General features: G+C 41.2%; 1 protein-coding gene across 2 annotated transcripts in view; it reads left to right on the top strand.

The window, feature by feature from the left end:
- Positions 1–2,087: 2,087 nt before the first annotated feature.
- SLC44A5 (solute carrier family 44 member 5) overlaps positions 2,088–21,741 on the top strand; it is a 377,555-nt gene continuing 357,901 nt past the window's right edge. Inside the window, exon 1 of one of the 2 annotated variants that reach the window (XM_082676569.1) lies at positions 2,088–2,289. In XM_082676569.1, coding sequence (XP_082532695.1) covers positions 2,256–2,289 — 34 coding nt within the window. In that variant the 5' untranslated portion in view covers positions 2,088–2,255. Of the gene's footprint in view, positions 2,290–3,179; positions 3,309–21,741 lie in introns of those variants that run through there. The other variant, XM_082676570.1, reaches the window with a different exon arrangement.

Raw genomic sequence — 21,741 nt, forward strand, 5'->3', positions numbered from 1 at the left:
ACAGATTTTCAGAAGAGGAAATTGAGTCTTATTTCTAGCTATGCAACTGAGAATGGGCCTATTTTGCTAATTAATATAAGCTTGCTACTTGCACACCTTTGTTGTAAGAGGATTTGGGTATTTCACATTTTCTTCAGATTACTTCAATATAATACATTGTATAAAGTTAAATTTAGAAAGAGTGCAAAAAATAACGTGATGATTTTGTGACTAAAAAATCTCAGGATATTTATTAGAGCTGGAAGGAATCTTTGAGATGATATTTTACAAATCAGGAAGCAGAAGAACAGAGGGATTAAATGACTTGTGTAAGTTCTCAGAGCTATGAAGATGCAGGGCTAGAACTCAAACCCAGGGCTTTGGACTCCAGTGTTCTTACTGGGGCACCGCATCAACGTGGGGGCAATTTCTGGCTAATGATACTGAATTGAATCACTGGATGTTTAGATAATCAGATTAGGTTGGGAACGTAGGCGGAGGAAAGGAGACGTGTTGATAAGATCGCTGTGAATTAGAAAGCGGGTTTTGGGGAAACCTCAGCTCCTGTAAAGAAAAAAAATCAATTGGCACCTTCCCGCATACATACTGGTAACCTCCTCCCCACACTACCCCTTCCGCCTTTCTTTTAAAGCCCGGTTACTACCTTTACATTCTCAGACGGGTCAAACTTTTGCATGACCTTGCTGTCCCGGGACACTGGTGAGATTCCTTCTCTGATCAGCACGCTAGAGGAGGACAGCTCCTCCCGGATAATGAAAACTTTCCAAACTCACAATCAGAGCAAGAAAGAACGCGGCCACTGGAACAAAAGTTTCTACGGGAGGCCAAGAAGTCACTCCTCCCCCTCCTAATTCCTCCGACTTGAACTTTCTTTCCTGTTTTTCCACAGCCCCAAGGGACCTGTCCTGAGTCTTCTCTATTAAGAGGTTTAGGGCCTGGGGCTTCCCTGGTAGCACAGTGGTTAAAAGTCCGCCTGCCAGTGCAGGGGACACGCGTTCGATCCCTAGTCTGGGAGGATCCCACATGCCGCGGAGCAACTAAGCCCCAGCGCCACAGCTTACTGAGCCTGCGCTCTGGAGCCCGCGAGCCACAACTACTGAAGCCCTCACACTGTAGGGCCTGTGCTTGGCAACAAGAGAAGCCGCCGCAATGAGAAGCGCGAGCACCGCAGCCAAGAGTGTCCCCCCCACCCCCCCAATCGCCACAACCAGAGAAAGCCCACGTGCAGCAACCAAGACCCAATTGCAGCCACAAATAAATGAATAAAATAAATAAATAAATAAGAGGTTTAGGGCCTGAACTAGGTCATTCTTCCAGGTGACTATCGCTGGGCTGCCTGTGGAACTTAATTTCTCTCCTCTCTACCAGTTTCCCTCTTCCCTTCTCGGTTCCGGAGGGGCAGAGGCATCGGCGCGTCCCGGGGCTTATCGCCCGCTTGGAATTCGGGCTCGGTGCACGAGACCAGCTTTGAGCGGAGGACGGCGGCGGGGCCGGGTCGCGAGTGCGGGCGCCGGCACTCCTGCAGTTGGCCTGAGTTCTCGTTGGCTTACGGAGACCGGTGTCTTTCGCCGGCCCACGCAGCCGCCCACAGCGCGCCCTGCCGCCTGGGGTGGGGGTGGGGGTGGGGGCGGGGGCTTCGGAGGCCTGGCCTGGAGGCAGGCAGAACGCGGGCGCCGTTAAGAGTCGGGCTGCCTGGCTTTCTCCTCCCGGACCGCAGATGGCTGCGGGCCCCCCACTTCCTCCAGCAGCCCCCCGCTGCCGCCACAGCCGCCTTCCCCAGCAGCGGCTGCCGGATGACAGCGCCGTCACTGGTTGGATTGGAGCTGGCGGCTCAGACGGGACACCCGGGGTAGGGAGTGGGGGAGGGAGGGTGCAGGAAAGAGGGAGGTCAGCGCTGGGCGGGCACTCGGGGAGCCCAGCGCTGCCCCCCTCCAGCAGCAGGGGCAGCACAGCAGCATCCACAGCCGCCGCTGCCGCCGCCACAGCGGCCGCAGCAGCGCGAGCGCGAGCCTCGCAGCGCGGCGCGGCGCGGCAGAGAGCAGAGGGGCGGCGGCGCCGGCCCCAGACGAGCCGAGCCGAGCCGAGAGCGCAGCCGGGCCGCCGCCGCCGCCGCCGCCTCGCAGATGCCATCACAGCAACAAAGAGCTTGCTGATCTGAGAGCCGCGGCGAGAGCTCGCCAGGAAGCCACGGCGCCGGCTCCCGGAGCTGGGCGGCAGCAGGAGGAAAGGCTCCGGGGGAGGGGAGGGGGCAGAAGATGGCCAAGAAGAGAAAGCCCCCCAGCATTAAGGGTGAGTTCTGCTCCATCCTCGCCTCGCCCCATCCCACCTCCCACCCGCGGTCCGTTCCTCTTGCTGGCCTGTTTACACTCAGGCTCGGCCAAGTGAAAAGCTGCCTGCTGGGGAAGAGTTTTCCTTCTCCGGGAGGTGGGGAGACCTCAACACTGCTGCACCTCCCTTTGCCTCCGGGGAGACTCCGATAGGAGTTTGTCCCCTTTCTGTAACCCGGGGAAACCAGAAGACTCTCTCACCCCACCGCTTTCCTACTCCACAAGCTTGGGTATCTGTTGCACCTTACTCCCTCAGGGCAGTGGGGAGAGAGGCGACTCTCGGCTCCTAAGGTCTTAACCTTTTCGGAATCTGGCCGTGTGTGTGTGTGTGTGTGTGTGTGTGTGTGTGTAGAGAGAGAGTTAGTTTTTCATGGTCTCTGCTATTCCTTCCTTCCACCCTCCGTCCTTTCATCCCAGGGTGACAAGTTCTGCATCCATTTTCCCAACCTCCATCCTCAGGAGGAGAGAGGAGCTGTCTGGCTCTCCTTTTCCCCAATGGTCAAGGAGACTCGCTACGGGCTGGGTCCCCGCAGGCTATTTCCCCCTTCCCGACCTGTCGAGGCGGAGGCGGGCAGTGACTCATGCTGAGCAGGGCCCCTGTTGCTCCTTTGGAACCAGGGCTTCTAAAGTTGGAAAGTTCCGGGGCGGGGGGCGGGAGAGGCGCTGGCAGGGAGAACGAGGAAGAGCTTGTTGCTGGGGTGACTTAAGGCGTCGCGGCGTTGTCGGGAGCTGGACTCGGGAGGGAGCCTCCTGGGCGGCGTCGGGGGGGGCGGGGGGTGCGGCCGTCCCCAGGACTCGCGTAGCGCAGCGCGGCGCGCGGGGAGCAGGTGCAGCGGCCGCCGGCGGTCGCAGCGCGGACTCGCAGAGGTCGACGCTCGCCGGCTTCCTAGCGCTTCGGCTCTCCAGCTGGGGAGCCAGCAGTGGCCGAGAGGCTGTTTGCAGCACTGCAGAGAGGTGGAAGCCAGCTCGACACCATGCGCGGTGAGAAAGGCTGTGCCGGGGAACTGGACCTGAGCTTGGTGGGGAGGAGGAATGAGCGGCGTTTGAAGTTGGATTTCGACCCAATGGGCCTCATGGCCCGAGAGGCGAAGATTTATTGCGCCTTGAGGTTATATAAAATAGGACCATACTCTGAGATCCGAGGGGGTGTACTATTGAAAATATCGTCTTGGTTTACAGAGCGCGCCAGGCTTTGGCTTGCTTCTTCCTTTTTTCCCGAAGTCTTGCTTGTGGGAGCTTAGCTCCACTCTAGAGGTCACTAGGGGGACACAACTTTATCTTGGTGCTTCAGCTTGCTTTTTCATTGCCCCGGAGTACTCAGATCACCTATTGAAAAGGGTTTCAAACCATGATCCTCAATCTTTTGGAAGATGTTACTACGAATCACCCGGGATTTTCTGCTAGAAACTATAATATATGTATAATAATTTTATTACAATTTATTTCCTTAAAAATAATACATCTCCTGTAAAATAGAAGAGGCCTTAAGCCTGATTTTTTCTCTCCCAATGAATCAGTACATGTTTATAGTGGTAGACGACTAAAGAAAGAACGAGAGAATATATTCATCTACCAACAGTTTCCTTATCATAATGTCAGAGAATCAGTGTGAATCCAGATTGACAGGGTGCATTAGCTGCACTTTTGGTTCGCTCCTTTTTTATGGAACCATATGGCACCATGAATGAAACAGGAGGATTGGTTTTCAGCACTGCTGATGTGGCTGTCCATTGGCAGAAATACATTACATACCCACCCCAAACCTTGCAGATTGTAAATCGTCCGTGAAGAGTGGAAAAAAATTTTACAGTTTTACAGTACATGCTACCTGAGACATTCTTAACCTGAGATTAATCTTGGTAGAAGTGCCAAAAGATACAAACGAGACCAAATTAATGAGACGTGAACTAGTATAACAGTTTGATGAAACATATCTCATTACTAACCACACCACCCCCCAAAAAAACACTAAGAAGTTTTTGATTTGTAAGCCAGGACAGGATTGTGTGTATTTTCTTAAACTTAACTTGACAGTGAAATAATTGAAGAACAGCAATTAATAGAGTTTTGTCATTTAAGTGTTAAGAGTTCTTCTGGAGGAATTAATAATCAAGCTTTCCTAGGAAATGGGGTCTCGAGAAATTTTATTGTAGTTCTTTAAAAATAAAGTTTTCTCATACTACGTGTTTTACTTAAAAGTAATGTTATTTGGTGCTTAATGACTTATGTTTTTTTCTCTCTCGACTAATGTTGAGTTTCTTTCTTTTTTTAACCAGATTACTTAATATTTCTTAGACGGAAAGATACCTTTAAAAAAATCCTTGGAGTTTCCCTTTAGCAAAGCACAATTAACTGTGATAGTTTATAGATAACAAAAGCAAGCCCAGGAAGTTGGAAGCCATTAACTTGTCTCAATTTTACCTTTTAAGAGGAGAGCTCTACAAAAGCATCCAACTGCAGCCTTGCTGAACTGCTCTCAGACGCCTGCTTCTAAGTTACAACCGACTAATCTGGGACTGCCTGGTAGAAAACAAAATTGCTAAGTGTTCGGGGGTTTTTTGTTTGTTTGTTTTGTTTTTCTTTGGTGGGCTGGGGTGAACTTTGCTCTATAATAAACTATAGGTTTAGCAACATTCCAGCCTGTGTTGGTTATCCTTTTATGAGAGTTGTTTCTCTGCTTAGCTACATTACATGCGGGGAGAGATCATTTGTTAGACCCCGTGACAGGCAAGTTGCTCATTGGCTTCTGAAATCCTAACAATAGATCCTACATATCTAGAACAGCTAGAAATTGGCCAAAGGGAAATGCAGTTTCTTAACATTGACAGAAGAATAAGATGAGTTGGCAGTATTTCTCAAGGGATACTAGCTTTCATTTGTGACATCTCATTAAAGGACAGCTTTTCGAAAAGGCAAATAGAATATTTATCAATCCAATATTTATAATGTTTTAATGAAAAGAAATGCTGTAGTCCATTATCAATAAATGTTATAGAAACACAAGTTAGTTACATTGGTTATAGTGCTATTAACACCCCCACCCCCCCGACTTCCAGTATTAGTCCAACAAGGATTTCTCACTCAATTACTTAAGTTTAAAGGTTAAGTTATGCTTGGATTCATCTATTCATGCATTCATTCAGCAATATTTATTGGCCACTGAATATGTACTAGGTTCTGTGCAAAATATTAGGGATGCAGTGATGAACATGATAGACAATGAAGGGGACATTGAAAGAGGGGGCTGGAAAGGCCAGGTAAACAAATACATAAATAAGAAAATTTCACAGTGATTAATGTCGTGAATAAAATAAAACAGGATGATATGCTAGAAAGTGTGAGGTTACTTTAGGTTGTCTGAAGAGATGACATTTTAGTTGGGAACCAAGTGATGAAGAGTAATTTGCATGCCAAGTACTGGAAGATAGCACTGCAGGCCTTAAGGCAGGAAGGAGGTTGCAGTTTGGCACGTTCAAATACAGAAGGATGGCCAGTTAGGCTGGAGTGTAGTGGGTGAGGTAGAGACGGGTAGGGAGAGGCCAGGGTTTTTTCTGGCCCTAAACAGGAGTATAGATTTTATTTTAAGTTCAGTGAGAAGCCAATTGGATACTCATTAGATGTTTAGGGTTACATTCCTATCCTTGAGGATGATTTCAGGGAGAGCAGCTTTCCTACGTCAGCTCCCTAGGCCAAGTAAAGCTACCTAATGGACTTCATTTTTCTAAAAGGTCTAGTTATATTGAAGCATTCCCTCATATTATCCACCAAAATGCCTGCAATATTTTGGGCTGGGATGTTGATAGCATTTCGAGGAATCTCTGCTTAAGAAAACAATTCTAAAGAGAATGAGGACTAATTCAGCATTTTAGTAAAGATTATTAGGGTAGTCATCCTCCCCATTCCCCCTGCCAGCAAGCCTCTCAAAGCAAGCAAATCTTAGGAAAAACATATTGTAATGGTAGAAGGGAGGAGTATAAAGAGTCTGGAACATTACTGTGCAGTAGGCGGAATGTGGAAGGCAGCATGAGGGGCTCCTAGGTAACGGAAAGGGGTCCATGAAAGAGGAGTGATGCTGGGAAAGGGGATGTGAGAAAGCCTGTAAGACAACATCAGCCAATTCGTGGTTTTGCCAAGAGAAGCGGAAGCCTGATGTGAGAGTGTTCTAAGAGAAACACTAATTCAAACACAAAGGAAGTTCAAATCAGGGTACCTTTATGCTTTTGACTGATTTTTACTTGTGAAGCATTTATAACAATAAAAGCACACAGGCTCTTAAAAGATCTCTTTGATTTTACTCATTCATTATTAGCTTGTTCTTATGGATTATAAACCTCACAGATGAAAACGCATGAAAAAATTTAATGATAAAAACTGCCATTTGTCGGAGGTAGCTGCTTGACATCTAGTTAGCAGGCAAATTACACTCTTGAATTTCTATCTTGCTGTGGAGTTGTTGGCAGGGGGCGAAATGGGGTCTGTGGGCTGATTTTCTGCCCCCTAAGCATTTGTGCCTAGGTGCCATGATATTTAGGGGAGATGTAAATAATAATTTTAAAGCCCTCCACTGCCTCTCCCACCTCCAAACTGTCTACTTCTTTGCCAGCGATTAATAATAAAAAATATATTAAGAATTTTTGTAGCTTCAGGACTTTGTATAGTCCCCTCCCCCTCCTTCTTTGTACTCCAAGGGACTCTGTTGAGGCTAGCAAGAATGGTAGTACTTCAGGGATTATGTGACTAAAAATGGATCTGGTCCTTAGTGATACTGTAACACAGTGTGTTTATGACATCAGAGTTTTTTCATAGCACTGAGAGTCATAGTATGTTAGAAGGAAGGCTCAATGTTTATAGAGTTTGTGGAGCAATGCTATAGGAAGAGGTGAGTGATGCTGCGAAATATGAATAGTCTATATCTAAGGAATTTGGTCAAGTTTATTATTTGTAATATATATTATATATAAGTCAAGATATGTCTATATATATAGACATATATGTAGAGAGAGACACATATATAGACATATCTTGATATATATTTAAACTAGAGCTCAGTTCCCAATTTATATTCAGATTTCACTATACATGTGAGCGTGATCATATCTGCATTTTACATATAAGGAAACTGAGACACAAAGACATTAGGTACTTTCTTGAGGTCTAAGAATAAATTATGTACTGTGGATAAAGGCATAACCAAGCCCCATGACTGTCTCCCCTTTGCCTACATTCAGCATTTTAATATCTGTTCACTTTCCTCAAGGTCTGTCAAGTCTACTGTGGAAAGGTAGATAAACTTTTTTTTCCTGCTGAATCAAGAGGATGATATACTTTCCTCAGAAGTGTCACAACTTTATTGTTTGTGATCCACTTTTAAAATTAGAAATACATTGCTAATAAAAAGTAGGCTAGCTGCTCACAGATGCTAAGATGATATTGTACAGAGGTTTTAGGACTTTCTAGAGATGGGGAGGCAAGACAAGGTGAACAAATGTTCTCATTTTTTGAAGTGGTGTAAGTGGGAAAACATGCATCTGGGTCACCTCTGAGGTAGATTCAAATTATTTTGCCGTTCACATGGTAAGCCATTTGACTGCTGTGGTAGCCTGCCTTTAAGATGGCTTCAATGTTCTTTGCCTACTGGTGTTCACACCCTTACATACTCCCCTCCCACACTGAACTGGGGCTGACCTGTGTGACCTGTAGAGTATGGTGGAAGGCTATGTTGTATGTAAAGGCATTGTGGCTTCTGCCTTGCTCTTGTATATCTGGTGCTTTCTTATATTGCTTACTTTTGGTAAAACACTCAAGCATTCCTGTGGAGAGGCCCATGGGGGAAGGAGCTGAGGCCTCCCGCTAAGAGCCAGCTTCAGCTTGCCAGCCTTGTGTGTGATCTACCTTAGAAACAGACCCTCTAACCCAGCTAAGCCTTCAGGTTGCTGAAGACCTTGACAAGGGCAGTTGGAATAGGTTAAAGAGAATGGGAGGAGGAGAATTAGAGACAGCAGAGTCAACTCTTTTGAGGGTTTTTTCCCCAAAGGGAGCAAAGTGATGGTGCTGTGGCTGCGAGCAGGCGTAGTCATTGAAAAAAAAATTTTTCTTAAGATGGGAAAAATAAACGCAGTTTTCGTTCCTTGTTTTTGGTCACCATTTGCTTCGTGAGGTGGTCTTTAACCTCTCTTTCACTATTTTAGATTTTGGCTGCTTTCTAGAACAGTTTCCTGGGGAGGTAAGGAGGAATTAGTGTACAATGATTTTAAGTCACTTAGTTATAAGATGTTTCTTTTTTGTCTTTATTTTATTTCTCTAAATATATTCTCTTTAATGGATTTCCTGACAAAATATTTAATAAAATATACCACAATAGGAGAAAGTTCCCACGAGAGGAAATTTTGCCAGTCATCATGTTGCTGACTATAGCAGTCCATTCTGTCAGCTAGAAAGCTCAGAAGGGACTAAAGAAAAGTTTAAAATATTTTGTGTAGGGGCTGGCCTAGTGGTTCTTGACCAGAGGCAATTTTGCAGTGTCTGAAGACATTTTTGATTGTCATTACTGGGGTGATGCTATTGGTTTCTAGAGGGTGCTGCTAAACATTCTATAGTGTTCAGGATGGCCCACACAACAAAGAATTATCTGGTTCAAATTGTCAATAGTGCCAAGGTTGAGAAATTCTGGGCTAGCCCCATCATTTTTTTATTCTTCCAGAGAGAAGCTAGGAAGCTACTTCTGAAAAAGGAACCCAAAAGAGGCTGCTTTATCTATCCCATTGTTCTACGTCTAGACGAGGCACAGCTTTCTAACAAATAATTAGGGTTCAAAATAAAGACAGTTCCTTTGTTTGCCTTTGCTTTCTCTCCCCACTCCCTTCTCCTCCCTTCTGTTGGTTCTCATCGTATGTTCCTGTGTTTATAAACTTGGGTTGTTTCCCATGAGGGCAACATGACATTAGAGGCACATTAAAGTCATGGTAAAAATCCCTAGTTCAATTGACGAACCACAATGTCACTTTGCTGATTCCTATTCTGCATCTGTCTGACAATTTTGTGAAAGAAAAGATCAAGAATAGGATGATTTGTTATGCTCTGGCTCTTTAATGAGAAAGGATGGGTGGCCTCCCAGCCATCTTTTCTGTGGCTTCTCTTGGCCATTAGGACTTCAGAGGAGAGCTGCACTCGTAATAGCTCTACTGTCAAGGTGTGTGTTACCTGACAAGACTCCGAACAAAGTCAGGAGTGGTCCTAAGTACTTGTTGAGTGACAATTTTCCTGTAGGGTGAAAAATTTTAAATCCAGTTTTATAAAAAGCAATTCAAAATTTATGTATTTAAAAAACTTGAAGGACAGGTTTTTTATGTACATTTTGTAGTTCACTGGATTGTGTTTCACTGTCCAAATCCAGAGACAAAAATAAGATTTTTAAATTGACATTAAAATTTTATAAAAAATGTATTGTCACTCTAGGTTTGCCCTACAAAAAACTTCAAAAGTCATTTTCAAATTAGCCTATGATTATATACATTTTGTAAGTATTAGTTTAAAAATATCGAGTTATAGAATGAGCAAAAACTGCAAAAGCTACTTAATAGACATTCATACTTCACAAATTCTGGTATTAACAGTATCTTTCACTTTGAGTTAAGCTCTTTTTTTCTTTTTAGCCACTGTTCTCATCCTCTTATTCACACTTATTTTGTTTGGCTGCACAAAAATGTCATCACATTCTCTTCCCATGGCAGTGACATTGATTCTGCTGATTTAACACCTTTACTGTAGTGAAAGAATATCTGTGACTAAACAAGAACCATTATGTTGTTTAAAAGAATCTTTGGTCATAAATAAATGTGTCCAGGGATATCTTAGCTATGTGAGGTAGGACAGACTTGACGTTATAAAGAATAGAATTGGAATCCATCCCTTCCCTTATTCTTGTTAACCATTAAGAAAGTCTTACATTAAAAGGTATACTTTGTAAAACTTTATGGTAATTCTGCATTGAATAATTATCACACTTATCACACATAAACTTTATTTAGTCATCTATAGAAACAACACAAAGACAAAAAGACAGGCTTCACATGCCTAATTCTAAGGTCAAGATTGATTATGTTTTAACCTCTGTAAATTCTCACTGCCTGATTCTGAATCAATGCCTTAAGTATGATGAAGAATAAGCAAATTAATAGATTATACATAAGTTTATATGGGTCAAGAGAGGCATGTAACTTATTTAAACTATTTGGTAAACAAACCATTTTCAAGTTTTTGGCAGCATTAAATGGTAGAAAAGTATATTAATTAAAAATAACTAACTAAAACAAGGCTTTGAGGAATTCTAATGGTAATATTTTTTAGCTCATTGCTTATATTGTATTAAAGGACTGGAATATCTTTTGAATATTTAGAACATTCATGAATCTAGACTTCCTTTCATTCAGTTGGTCCTATTTAGTGTTGTTTTATGCTGCATCTTGTATTTCTGAAAACTGGGTTTTTTGTCTGTATTGAGGCTGAAGAACCTTGAGAACTGCTACTGGCAAACCCGTGGCTCAGGAATCCTCAAGAAGACCATTGGGGTGGGAAGGAGGTTAGATTGTGTCCTTGAGTAACTTTAGGCGGGGTGCTCTTTATGAGGGATTTCCTAAATAAACACGTAGTCTTTTCATTCCTTTAGATATGCTAAAATTTTTCTTGTAATCAAGAAAAAGCTATCTTGAGATAGCTCTTTATCTAGGTCGTTATTTTGGCCACGTAGAAGTGCTTTTGCTGATTTGTGTTTGGCTGTCTAACGCTGACTGGCATTGAGAAACTTGACATCATATTAAGTTCAAGGATGTTATTTGTCATGCTGATCACTATTTTATGACGTATCTGCATTATGAGTACCTGATGAAGATGTTTCTCTGAAATGTCACTAGCTAACAATAGACAGAGTAAGTCATGAAACTCACTGAGTTTCCCATATGGGTAGACAGTTAGGAAGCTCAAAATTGGAATGAGCCCACTTCTTGCATAAGACTATGGGATCATAAGTTATGCATCTGTGGATTAATTTTGTTTTTCATAGCCTTATTCTTCTTTCCTCTCATTGTCTCTCTTTATACACTTTGTTTTGTTGAATTGTATGTAGTTTTATAAACTACTTTAAATCTTCTTTGAAACAAGATGAATTGTAAACAAATTAATATAGTCTAAGACTAAATTTATAGAAATTAAATAATCTACTCAAAGTTATAAACTAGTAATTTGCAGAGCGTGCATTTAAACCTAGATGTAGCCCCAATCGTTCTTTTTTTTTAACATACAATAGAACATTGAAACGAAGGATCCTATTTTCCTAACCCAACTTCTCATTTGCAGGTTACCACTACTTTTTGTTCATATGTAATTTTCCATAGTTGAGATTTTATTTAACGTCACCTTTATCCACCTGTTGCACAAGCGGAGAATCTGGAGTTATCCTTGACTCTCTTTTACAGGCCTCTGCTCAACCCTGAATAAGTCAGTCATTAATATTGATCCTAATCTTTACCTCCACTGCCACAGATATAATTCAGCGCTCATCATGTCTAGTATGGATTAGAACCACCTATACACTAAAGGGTCTCTTTGAGTTAGGCCTAAATCACCTCTAATTTATTTTTCACACTGTTGCAAATATGATACTCCCGACAGGCGAATCTGATCATTTCACAGTCCTAAAATAAAGTAATGGCTTTCCATTAACTCTACCCAGGATAAAAATCAAAATTCCATAGCAAGGTGTACCGGACTCTCTAGGATCTGACCCATGGTTACCCTTCCTGCTTTATCTCTCACCCCTTCTCACATCCGTCCTAAACTTAATGACCCTACCATTCCGATACTAGGGACCACACACATTCTTTTATGCTCCTCTGCCTTTGTGATGCTGTGTGTGTGTGTGTGTGTGTGTGTAGTGCTGAAAATTTCTTTTTATCCTTCAAACCTCAGCACAAATGTCCCTACTTTCTTTTTCAAACTTTCATCACCATCTTCCCCTCTGACACTCCCTACGAGCACAGTTAAGCTCTTCCTCTTTGATGCTCCCGTTACATCTTCAACATACATCTATTAGTGCCCCTATATTGATTTAAAATGTTGAGTTTACTTGTCCATCTCGTTTCTCAGTCCTCCTGTGGGTCTTTAGTCCTACCATTGCCCTGAAGCAAAAGGAGCGAAAAGCCTGACAGGAAATCAGTCAGTGGCTTAACATCCCAGGGTCAAAGTATCACTGTAGTTTACTCCGCCTCCCATTGTTCTGGTGAATTATAGTTCAGCTTTAGGACAGCCAGTCTATGCTTCTTGCCTGAGAGAACAGTGCCCTATGCCCAAGCCAGTCTGCTAGAAACTTTCTGTTTTTTCTTAGGACTGCTTCCAGTCTTTCTGCATCCTGGATTAATTTTCCTGGATCAAACCTGGCTCTGTGTAGGTTGTCATGTGTCTGGAGTTGGACCTGGGTTTTATGGGATTGAGGCAAGGAGGGGTTTGCCATGTGCCTATTGTTGTCCTGTCCTATAGGTCTCTTCATAGATACCTACCACTAGGCTATGAGCGTCTTAAGGGTCCTGATTGTGTGATATTTATCCTTTAATCCAAAATGTCTAGTATAAATGAATATATTATTGAATGAATCAAGCATATATATTTCTCTATATTTTTATTCATTCTCTATAATTTTAATGTTTGATAATATTTAATTGCATTGCTTTAATATAACTAGCATAATTGACTGAATTTTCTAGGTTTTCTTTGCAAATATAATGGTCTAATGAGCATTTGTGTGTATATGTTTACTGTGTTGAACTATCTCTTTATGTTAAAGAGCCTCAGTAGCATCTGAGTCTAAAAGTTAAGTGTGGCCCATGAAAGAGAAAGTAAATTTGTTACTAGTACATCCAGGGACTTGTACTGATTGGATATTAGAAGATTTGAGGTTTGCTGTAACTCATAATAGTACTGTCTTGTAATAATATTATAAACTCTCAGAAAGTTATCTATAAAGTTAAATCTCGGGTCAGATATGTAATAGTTGCTCGAGTTCTAAGAAAAAAGGTACCGAAGTGATACTAAATTATCTTCCTTTAACTGGAAATCCTAAGGTCTATAATTTTTCACATGAATATGAAATTAAGCTGTAAACATCTTGAAAGTAGAGACTACTAAATCTTTCTCTTGGTGCCTAGCACTTAGTAAGTGTTCAATAATAATTTGTCAAATGAATATATGGGTGAAATTGAAGATGCAGTTCTTCTAAAATTATGCACATGAGTAGAAGAGAGTACTGGTGCGCCCCCCTGAACTGAAACCCATAGATACAGCTTAGAGCAGGTATTGCTTCTTCCTGTAGTAGGAAGAATCCCCAGACCATATCTTAGTAATCTATAACATGAATATATTTCTGGATAATCAGGAATTGACTATTACTGTTTGTCTTACTTCAAAATTTCAAGTAGGGAAAGGCTCAACTCATTGAATGTATTTTATTATAGAAACAAGTTGGTTCCATGATCCACAGGGAATAAGTAACTTATGGGTCAGAGCCTTTGAGATGCTTTTGAAATATTGACATCTGGTATGCTTGGACAGGAAAATTGTGATTGAAAAATATAGACAATGGGATGGGTGGTGAATAAAGTTTGAAAGGCTGCCCTTAGGCAGGGTCTTTTCCAGAGGATACATCACTCTCACCTAGAAATAGTCTTTAGTTAGTTCCTAATAAATGACTTTTATACATTCAGAATCTTTAAATCTCATTACTCTAGAATTATATACCTGGAAAGATATTTTCTCTTTCCTCCCTCCCTTCTTCCCTCCCTCCCTTCCTTCCTTTGTTATAAGTATTTTCTGATTTTGGGTGAGTCTTGTTTAACAAAAAGTAATTTATTAAAGATGATTTTATTAAAAACTGCTGATATTTAATATCAAATATAATTGTAAGGATTAGCAAATGAATTTATATATTTGTGTTCACTTTATATGTTTCACTGAAATTTGGGGCCAAATATTATACCTTGAAAAACCAACTTGTTAGGTTATTATTAAAATTGTGAGTTTAATCATCTTTTTTACTAAAATGATTTAAAAGAAAAAGGTACCACAGTCCCTCTACCTGTTTCTGTTGCATTACAACTTTCTTCCAAGGTATAGAACCTTTATAATTGTTAACTCAGTAATCTTCAAGAGGTAGGGAAGGTTTGCAGATGTAATTTTTCTCATTTCTAAAGATGAGGAAGCATAGAGTCTTTGTTGCTTACTGTCAGTTTACATATCACTTGATCATTTCATTATAGTATTTTGGCTGTGCTGAGCAGCTTGCGGGATCTCAGTTCCCCCACCAGGGATTGAACCCAGACCAGGGCAGTGAAAGTGCCGGATCCTAACCACTAGACCACCAGGGAACTCTCATTTCATTATAATTTTGAATGTCATTTTACATTTGACCTATGGACACTTTTAAAAGATTGACCTATGAATGAAATACTATTAAGACTGAAGTTCAGCTTTTCTAACCTTTAGTCCTATTATTTTTCTACCCTGGGCAGTCAGGTATTATGCTACAAGATGAGAAAAATTCTATCTTTTAACATGTCTTTTCGTTTGGAGACAGTAATGACATTTGGATATGGTTTAGAAGACTCTAATGCCGTATTTAAACATGTTGTTTTTTTCCCCTTTTGGAACTTTATTTTATTTCAATTTCTCAAAAGCTGATATTTCCATCTGTGATGTCAGTTTTTCTTACCTTTCGCATTGATTGTGAAATTTGTGCAACTGGGGTTCAGTTTAAAAAAAATAATGTAACTTGAAATAGTCATCCTTATAAAAGTCTAAAATGCTGAGATATTGAATAGTTTCCAACCAATTTCTGATTAGCAAGCTGTGATATGTAGTTAGAAGTCATTAGAATTAAAACTATGAGTTAAAGCTCTATGTTATATATGTTAGAAGTGGGAGAGACTTTAGAAATGGTTTAGCTTAATTCCTTTTGCAGATGAGTAAACTTAGGCTCAGAGAGGTTAAATTACTTTTCCACAGTTACACAGCCAGAAATTGGGCAAGCTTGGATTGAAATTCGGATCTGGCTTTTAGTCCGATGTTGCTTTTCAACACATGCTCTGAAATTGGCTCTATTTTCTATGGATGGCATGGCAGATGGAGCAACAGAGGTCTTCCATTTATGACCTGGAATTAGAGTATTGTTTTGAGTGTGAGTGGTATGTGTGTGCACACATGTGCAGTTCTTTCAAACTTAGTGTTAATAGAAGAAAGTGCTTTAATTTTTCTTACTTATGCCTTGAGTCTCAACTTGAAACTGTGTCTGACAGTCCTCCTTGTCAGTACTTACATGTTCTTATACCTCCTTGGGGTTTCACTTGTTATAGCATTTATCAGGCTATATTTTAATTGCACGTATATATGTCTTTCTTTCCCACTAGACAGTAACTATCATGCCTTGTTCACAGGTGTACCTTTGATGGCGATTAGCACAATGCCTTGCTCGCACTTAGTGCTCCACAATTATTTGTTGAGGAAGTTAATGAATAAATATTTTATAAAAAGGAAACATTATGGAGTAGGTATAGGGATTGGATATCCTACTGTAGAAAGTACAACCTCATATCTCAATTCAGTTTCCTATCATGCCTGGTCACATGTTCGCAACATGAATATTCTTAACATTTTTAACAATATCTTCCCAGAACCTACCCCCTTTCTTTTCTTCTGGACTTTGAGGCCAGAAATATGTGTTCAAATGCCAGCTCTGTGATCTTGGGCAGGTTACTTAACCTTTTTGAACTTCACTTTCCTTATCTGAAAAACAGAGACAATATCTTACCTTATAAGTAAGTACCTTACAGGACTACTGCGAGGATTAAATAACATAACAAATGGCAAAGTATATAGCATCATGTTTGTGTAGTAGTTACTGAATAAATGCTCATTTCATTCCCCTTTCCCTTTTCCTTCTTCACACTCTCCTTCCTTCCTTCCTCTCTCCTTCCTTCCCTCCCTCCCTTCCTTCTTTCTCCTACTTTCCCTTTTCTGGAACTGAGAACTACTGAAAGTTAGAAGCATAGTCAAAGCTAGCTTTTTCTTACAGCAAAGGTGCTCGCTCTACCCAGTAAATTACCCTCAGCATCAAGCTTGCCCCCAGGTCAGCCTCTGTTTTCTCACACTTCTTTTTCTCTGCCGCATTTGTATCTACAGCTGACCAGGTTTACCTTCTGTTTCCCACGTTGGCGTGCCTGAAATCAATTATTCTGCTATGTTGGTCAACATGCATTCAGTAGCAAGGTAGCAGAAAAGAGAGTGGGTAGGGACAGGGAAATCTGGGAGTGCCCGAGGCAGTAAAAACACCAAGAGTTTGTGCTGATTGCAGATGGTTGTTCCAGGAGCAGTCTTTGGGATGACATTCAGGCCTCGTTTAAAAAGAAGGGGAAGGTCACAGCTGTTTATTTTTCTTGCTCCCAACTGTTAAGGATGCTGCTTCATTATCTTCCCATCATGTTATTTTGCAAAATATTTCGAACCAAGATTAGAATTAATATTTAAACAGGCCTAGTCTGAAAAAGAAGAGCTGAGCCACATAACTGAATGAAGGAAAATGATAAAAATAAGTTAAATTATTATCAAAACAATATCTGAAGGAGAGAGTTATCCTGACACAGGCAATGTTGTGTAGGCACAGAAAGTGAGCTATCAGGAGCAATCAGTGGTGAATAGCTACTGGTGAGGTTCAGATTAGATAATGGATCGGCTGGCCCAGAGTCAAGAAGGTCTTCAAGAGTGGTTCAGAGTGAGACTGTGTGTTATTTCTAATCTCTCTAACTAGCTGAGTGACCTTGAGCCCTAGGTTGCAAAATGCTGTCTGTGAAACAGTTATCTCCTTGTAGATTGTTGCTATTGATACTCTTTCTTTGGTTTAAGGCCAAACTTTTGTTTAGGAGGGTGGTGGGAGAATTTAGGACCCCTGCCTAATCAGCTCACTTGGATTTCTCTAATGCTGAGTTTCTCAATGTAGTCACTTTTGACATTTTGGGCTGGATAATTCTTTGTTATGGAGGTTGTCCTGAGCACTGTAGGACGTTTAGCAGCATCCTGAACCCTACCCACTAAAGGATAGTAGGATTTTCTCCAGTTGTGATAGACAAAAATATCTCCTAACATAGCCAAACATCGTCTGGAGGTACTTCCTCCCCCTTTTTGAGAACCACTGCTCTGATGAAAGAGAGGTGAAAAGGAGATGGTTGTCTATATACCTCTAGACTTTCCCATGAAAGTCCATGGAATTACAATGAGAGTTAAAAAAAATAAATAAAATTTATTCCAAACTGAGTTTTTGACCATTTTGTTGAATGTCTGCCAGCACTGTGCTAGGCTCTGTGGGTACACAGATAAGTAAGTCTTGATCTCTAACTTCGTGTAGCTTACTTTCTACTAAAGGGAGGAAGTAATGCCTTACCAGTTCATTTCCATACAAAACTGTTAAGTGCAGTGATACATCTCAACTCAATATAAGGTGCAATAGGACTATACCTTCCCATTCCCCCTGCCCCCGCCCCCGCCCCGCCCAGGGGAAAGTTGTCAGTTAAGGCTTCATTGAGAAAGTAGTAACCATATGAGACTATATTTCAAGTCATCCAACAAAATCAATCTCACTGACATCTAAACTATAAAATTTTGACACTGTATTTTCTGCCTATTGTTTCTTTTTATTTTATATGTACATCATTTTTAAGATATGATTAATGTTTTTCTAATGCAGTGTTTCCTGGAGTTTTATCCTTGGACCAGCATCATCAGCATCACCTAGGAATTTGCTAGAAATGCAAATTCTTAGGCTCTGCCTCAGACCTACTGAATCAGAAATTATGGGGCTAGGGCCCAGCAATCTGTTTTTACAAGTTTTCCACCCCTCATTAAAATCATGCTGAAGTTTGAGAACCACCACTTTAATAATTCACTGATTATTATTATTGTTATTATTTATTTGGCTGCGCCACGCAGCTTGCGAAATCTTAGTTCCCCGACCAGGGATCGAACCCGGGGCCTGGTAGTGAAAGTGCCAAGTCCTAAACACTGGCCCTCCAGGGAATTCCCCATTGATTATTTCTTAAACGTGTCTTATAAACTAACTTTTATAAATAGATATGTTAATATTTTAAACAAGCAGGATATAATCTACATACTTATATGAATTAAGCATGTACTCAGTACCTTTATACATGATCTCATTTAATCCCAATAACAGCCCTAAGAGGGAGCTTAGTATATAGTTCTCAGACCTGGGGTAGTTTCCAAATACCTGTGAAGCTTAAATGCATTTGTTCAGGTCTTGTCTCAGACCTACTGAATCAGAAATTACTGTACAGGGTTTCTAATATGTACTGTGATTGAGAAGCACTGAAGTATTTGTATATTTTACATACATGACTGGGGGTTCTGACATAGGAAGAGGCTGAACAAATATTTCATTATTTGCTCAGCAAATACATATTGACATTTAATGATTTCTGAGACTGTCTGACTTCAAGGACTGTGCTCCTGATCATTCAGCTAAATTCTATTTATGGGATCTATCAGAAAAAAATGCTTTTTTAAAGAGAGAGAAAGCTAATATTTGCAAGGTGATTTACAGTTCCTTTACTAAGCATACAACTTTGCTATGTTATTATCATTGCTGTTCTACAAATTAGGAAACCAAGGCTGAGTAAGATTAAGCGATTTGCCAAAAATTACTCAGCCAGCAAGACCTAGGGCCAAGAGTGTGGATCTAGGTTTTTCGACTCTGAACGTTAACTTTTCTCATGATTACTTAACTGTATATTTATGAATAGAATTAGAACATGGAAGCTAGTTATGTGACATTGTAGGATTAATTACCTTACTGATAATTAAATTTACTTAGAAATTGTAAAAAAAACCAAAGCTAACGTAGTATCTATGGTTGGATCTCATTTTCCTAAAGCTTAAAGAAAGTGTCAATGAATTATCCATCTTCTAAATATGAGGACTCTAGCTTTTCTAATTAATAGATATACTGATAGTGTCCTAATTCATTCCTAATTCAGAATACATTTACCAATTTTACTATGATAGGGGTTTTATATTCTAGTGTAATCTGGTACCTGGACCAGTTTGCTAGCGTGGCAACTGAAGCAGATAGATTTATTTAGACCAGGAAGAATGTAATTAGGATAATATTGCTGCTCTTGCTGTCCTAACCCTTTTAATTACCTTTGCTTATGCCCTTTCCACCTAGGCTTTCCACCTAGGCTGGACCACAGGTGAAGCTCAATAAAAGAACAGTTTCATTCTAAAGGAACAGAGCCATTAGGGTGAGGGCCTTCGGCTCTTTATTTTGGATCTCTCCTTTGGGGTAGTTGGATGGCAATACAGAAAGACAAATTCTCATTAAAAGAGCTTTATTCAAAAGTCACCTTACATCTGTAACAACATATGGAATGGAAGATGTCCTGTTGTCTTAAAATCTGAGACCTCAAAGCTTAGGACATTAGGTGACAATTACTTCTACACTTCAAAGAGAGGTGCTAGACTCAGCCCCACAGGAATTACTGAAAGTTGGTCAGATCACCAGTCCTGTCCTCTGCCTCTGGTCTATTTAGGGGAGGTGAGATTCGATTAAGATTCTTTGAAAGGAATTCATAGGGGTAGAAAGCAATGTGGCATTTCTTTGTCTTCTTTTACAGGGAAGGAAGAGAGATGCTTCCCTCACCCTTAACTCAATTGTTGGGGAGCCCACAAGTACTGCTTATAAAAGTTAGAGTTGTCTATGAAATGGTGAATTTGCATCTCAGCCACGGACCAGTTGCTTTTGCAAAATGTCAGAATCTAGCAGGCTTTTCTCAGGCCTCTCCGGAAGCAGAGTGTGAGCATTTTCTTGAGAGAACCTAATGTGTGGACCCCCATAATTTGGAGCAAAGTGTGATAAGAGCCCGTCTCCTCTGCTCCTCTGGGGAAGACAAAAAAGAAGAAGCTAAGCGGAGCTGCCCTTGACAGCAGGGCAAGGAGGAATGGGTCAGCAGTTTGTGAAGCTGCACTTCCATTGTAATTCCTGGGAACCACGTGGACCCTATGAAAAAGGGCTGCCTACTAGAGCCTGAGAGCCAGTAATGATGATTACACCTGGTTAGTTGAAGCATTTACTGTCTGTTGCAGGAAACACGTAGGTCATAGGACCTTGCTGAAGGGCTCCCCCAGATCCACAGATACGTCTTGTGAGGTCCAATATTTGGAAGCCCACCATGCAGAGTGCATTTAATAGTCAAATGAGAATTATAAAGAAGACTTCCTTTTTTTTTTTTCTTTGCGGTACGCAGGCCTCTCACTGTTGTGGCCCCTCCCGTTGCGGAGCACAGGCTCCGGACGCGCAGGCTCAGCGGCCATGGCTCACGGGCCCAGCCACTCCGCGGCATGTGGGATCTTCCCGGACCGGGGCACGAACCCGCGTCCCCTGTATCGGCAGGCGGACTCTCAACCACTGCGCCACCAGGGAAGACCAAGACGTCCGTTTTTTGATACCTGCCATTTCCCAGGATCCAGAAATGCGAAGGGCAAATATGGGGGTGGGGAGGGAAGAAAGGAGCATAAAAGAACAAAGCAGAGCCCTCCTCCATATCTTGCTATTGCTTCTCCTCTTCCCACACACCAGGAGTCATTCCTGAACTGGCGGGAGGGGAAAAGCTCTAAATCGAATGTAAGATTAATGCTTTGATTTAGACGAGACTGAACGTTTTAATACCTGATGGCAAAACTGTTTTGAGAAGAAATCTGAAAGAGATGCTGTCAATGATAGAGGAGGGGAGACCTGACAGAATTTTTAATGAAGTGATAGGAGAAAAATGAAGCTCTTTCCTGATTGTCACTGAGTCCAGTTCAAGCAATAATGAATAATAAAGGTTCCAGTTTCTTTAACAGATAAATTGTGAGGAAAAGAAAAAGATGGAAGCAAATTCTGCTTTCTGAATTATAAACGATTTAGAATACTGTACAGGAATGCTTTTTTATATAAACGAGGCTAAATTAGATCATTTTTATGATACCTTCAAACTTTAAAAATCTATACCTTTTGGGGGGGTTCTGTGCCTTTTCGGTAAGCTGTGGCCAAGGATAATTTGTCAGCTCTCAATATGCTTTTGTACATAACTGGGGCTCAAATATTATTTTTGGAATACTGTCTAAATTTCCCACACCACCATATCCATATATATCATTTTTATGAGTTTATGATAGGAGAGTTTTCATTATAATTCTGAAATTACATTCTTCACTGCTGACAGTGCAGCTTTTAAATCGTTGGTCCTAATAGTGGTATTAACTAGCTGGCATTTTTATTATTTTATGCCAGTAGATCAAGCCTTTTGAATGTAGGCCAGTTCAG

Source organism: Grampus griseus, assembly GCF_964374135.1.
Source record: "Grampus griseus genome assembly, chromosome: 1".
Taxonomy (NCBI): domain Eukaryota; kingdom Metazoa; phylum Chordata; class Mammalia; order Artiodactyla; family Delphinidae; genus Grampus; species Grampus griseus.